General features: G+C 34.2%; 1 protein-coding gene across 1 annotated transcript; it reads right to left on the bottom strand.

The window, feature by feature from the left end:
- Positions 1–1,102: 1,102 nt before the first annotated feature.
- On the bottom strand, positions 1,103–2,425 carry LOC114280709 (uncharacterized). Its single transcript, XM_028223082.2, has 2 exons — positions 2,189–2,425; positions 1,103–1,309 (listed from the first exon to the last, which is right to left on the bottom strand). The coding sequence occupies exons 1-2, from the start codon at positions 2,423–2,425 to the stop codon at positions 1,103–1,105; spliced, it is 444 nt and encodes a 147-aa protein (XP_028078883.2).
- Between the last annotated feature and the right edge of the window lie 1,629 nt (positions 2,426–4,054).

The following is a 4,054-nucleotide window of genomic DNA, read 5'->3' as shown; positions in this document are numbered from 1 at the left end:
ATGATGGAGCTATGCTGTTTGTTGTTATGTTGTTTTGCTACCTTATGTTGTCTCAAGTTGTTTTGCTGCCTTACTCTGTACCTACTGTTGCTGTTTCCTTGGTAGGCTACCTTGTTTGCTTTTTTCCTTTTTGTTTTGCTTTGTTGGTCTCTCACCAACTTTGGCTTGAGCTAGCAAATAATTGGGTGTCTTCCTTAGTGCTAACCTAGTTGGGATTTGGAGAGTTCGTTTTGATGCTCCTTGCTGTTGCCTCCTATTTATTGATGTAATTCTCTATTTTTTCGTCAATAAAGTTTTCCTTTTTGCTGATCAAAAAAAAAAAAAAGAAGTAATCGTTAGTCAAGTATAACGCATCTGTGTAAACAAGGGTCATAAGAATACATGCAAGCCACATCACCCCAAAATATGAATTTATGAATGCATCCTCAATAATAAAAGTTTGAAAACATGTCGCCTGGGAAGCCAGTGGCATAGTACAAGGACGTGGTTGCAATAAGAAATTTCAAGGGCAACAAAGTGTGAAACCATGACAATTGTATTAAAGTTGAGATCCCAAATGCAATAACGAAGCAAACAAACTTCCTCCAATGTGACATGAACAACTACAAATCTTGTTGTCCATTTTTTTGCTTTTGTAAAAACAATTGGTAGGCCATATTGTTGAGTGAAACCACCAGGGATAGTAAAAAGTGCATCGTAATTGACGATGCCAATTATAGTGAGAATGGCAACAAAGCGTGAAACCGCGACATTTGTATTAAAAGTTGAGATCCCAAACCCAATAAAGAAGCAAACAAACTTCCTGCAATGTGACATGAACAATTACAAATCACGTTGTCCATTTTTTGCTTTCGTAAAAAAATTGTTAGGTCATATTATTGATTGAAACCACCGGGGATAGTAAGAAGTGCATCATAATTGACGGTGCCAATTATAGTGAAAACATTCAATGGCAACAAGTGTGAAACCATGACATTTGTATTAAAAGTTGAGATCCCAAACCCAATAAAGAAACAACCAGACTTCCTCCAACGTAAGACATGAACAACTACAAATCTCGTTGTCCATTTATTGCTTTTGTGAAAAAAATCGGTAGGTCATATTATTGATCGAAACCACCAGGGATAGTAAAAAGTGCAGCGTAATTGACGGTGCCAGTTATAGTGAAAACAAGCATCAAGCAACTATTAATATCTTTGATTGCTTTCTTAGCTTCCTTCATGGCATCCCCGTGCTCTTCCTCGAATACTTGATTTGTTGTCTTACCATCAATGTTTCGATGATATATCAAATGTGGATAAGAGTCATTCTGTATAGACTCTGAAAATTCAAAGAAATCAAGCAAGAATACAATATTAAAGAGGAATTGAAGAGTTTCTAACCTTAATGCTTTAGATTGTAACTTATGTCAAGGTTAATTATAGCAAAATGTTCTCAACTATTAATGAATATTATTTTGATCTCTTATCGATGAAACCATATATATTTTTATTCCTCATTTATGACAAATCATACAAATGTCTCCCCTTTTGGAGGGGGTAAAAGTGAGATGCACTTTTATATTTGAGAGGATCAAAATATACAAGCTCATAGATGAGAAGTAAAGTGATATTCACAGTGTAATTAACCCTTTATGTTACCACACCACCATAACTACTACTATTATTATTATTATCCAATGCATATCTACTACTGGATTAGGATCCTGTGTCATAAATCTCTCTACAATAATCTTGTTGTGTTGATCTAACGGTTTATGTTTAAAATTGAAGTAAATTGCATCATTTTAGGGTGTGGTTTAAAAAAATGTGATACAATGACATTTTACTTTAATTTAAACTCAAGCTGTTATAATGTTGAAAAAAAAAAAGGCCTAATTAGTACACATTAATGTGTGTTTGGAAAGGGAAAGATTCAGTACACACCTAACATTTGGCATAATGCACAAAGTGGTGACACCCAAGACTTGAACCCATAACCTTAAAGTTATTAAACCAAGTCTTAACCATTGAACTAATGATTATCCCTCAAGCTGTTTTAATGTATTTTGCTATAATTAAAAGCACAAAATCATTGTAGAAAAATTACGGTAGAAGATCCTTAGCTCTCTACTAGTAGTATTACAAGTTAATATATATAGCTCAGGGAGAGTACCTTAAACCAAAACATCCCATGTCATTCGGTTTACAGGTCCAAAAAGATTTTGAGGAAAAAGATCTTTTTCATACTTGTAGGCTGCAAGATGCAAAATAGTGTTTCCATGATTATCAACATCAGTCATCATCCTATCTGCGTGATTGACAGTCTTCTTCAAGTGGCCATAGATAATTCTATCTTTCAGCTGTGCCACTATGTGTAGTATATTTCTTCCATTCTCATCAAATGACGCAACATTAGGGAATTTTTCAAGGATTTCCTCTGCCATGTCATTGATGCCGTGCTTTGTCGCTAGGATAAGAGTCTATTCTTCTTTTGCTTTTGTGATGAAGTGGTATCTCCAAAGCAGTGCACTATAGAAACATGTAAATTTCCACAATTTATGTAATCAATCCAATCATTTTCTTTTTCTATCAGCCTTTTTGCTAGCTCTCTTGCAAACACATGCTTTTTCTTTGCAACATCAATTGGTTTAATCCAAGCACAAGCTTCATGAGACAAAAAGAAGACAACAGAGAAGCAGTAAATAATAATAACTACTTGATATATATACAATGATAAGCTAGGCAAACCATCAATTGTCTCGTGAATTTTTCTTTAATTTCTAGTGAGGACTGATGACAAACAACAGAAAGTAAAGTCAACAATGGTTCATATTAGGATCATAGCCATTTTTATTATGTAGTATGATATCATGTGTTTTGTTCAATTATCCACAACACTTTCACTTTTTATTTAACATGTAGCAAGAATCTGTGAATTGTTGTCACAGGAAGCACCCAAAATTTTAGATTTAACTGTATTCCAAAACTATGAATAGCACATAATTAAAGAGTAAGAGTAGCGAACCTCTGATGATCCTTCTGTATCCTGTAACAAAATACCATTGCAGAATAATTAATAAGATGAAAGGAAAAGTTGGGCCATTTTTTTTTTTATCAATAAAGTAAAGACATTCCCATTCAGCACAATTACCTGCATACTTATCTTGCCAGGATCAAACACACCACACTAGTCAAAATTCCTTTTTTGTTTTTTATTATTTATTTTTGGGTAGGGTAAACTACATTTAGTGAAAATATTACACCTGCCCTTGTCTTATACAAATGTCTATACATAGAAAAAAATCAAGGAAAATAATATAAAACCTGACATGTTTCTATGTACCATCATGTTTCTTTTCTCTATAAAATTTATTGCTTATCTAAAAAATAATAATACCTGGCATTAATTTGGATAACAAAGTCCCTTTTGATTTAGAGAGATCATTTAAACTATCACGCAGGTCCTCCATGTCACTAGCAGTTTTTGAAACAATAACCATGGATGGAATACCTGCTCAACAACAAAAACAAATAAAGCCATCCCCAGGTGTCCTTTCAATTCAAAACTTTAATTAAAATTGTTGAATCAAGAGGGATGACCTTAAGGAGAGGCATAGGAGACAGGTAGAGAAGGAGAAAGTTAGACATCGCACTCATAGTTGGAAGAAAAAGAGTATCTTTTATGAATTGCCATATTGGGAGCACAATCTAATAAGTCACAACCTCGATGTGATGCATATAGAGAAGAATGTTTGTGACAATGTGTTGTGGACAATATTAGGGGTTGCAGGAAAATCGAAGGATGGTGTTAATGCTCGGCATGATTTACAAGATATGAATATTAGAAAACCCCTACATTTGCAGTTAAGAGGGTCGAATAAAGCCTATTTACCACCAGCACAATTCACGATGACCAAGGATGAAAAAGATTTGTTCTTGAAAGTGTTGAAGGAAGTAAGAGTTCCTGACAGGTATTTATCCAATATATCACGTCGTGTGCGCTCACATGATAGAAGTATTGGGGGTCTTAAGAGCCACGATAGTCATATTCTGATGCAACAACTTATTCCATT

The sequence above is a fragment of the Camellia sinensis genome, chromosome 8 (assembly GCF_055761805.1).
Source record: "Camellia sinensis isolate YWXY chromosome 8, ASM5576180v1, whole genome shotgun sequence".
Classification (NCBI taxonomy): Eukaryota; Viridiplantae; Streptophyta; class Magnoliopsida; order Ericales; family Theaceae; genus Camellia; species Camellia sinensis.
Note: the sequence above shows the minus strand (reverse complement) of the source record. Positions and strands in the feature narration are given on the sequence as shown.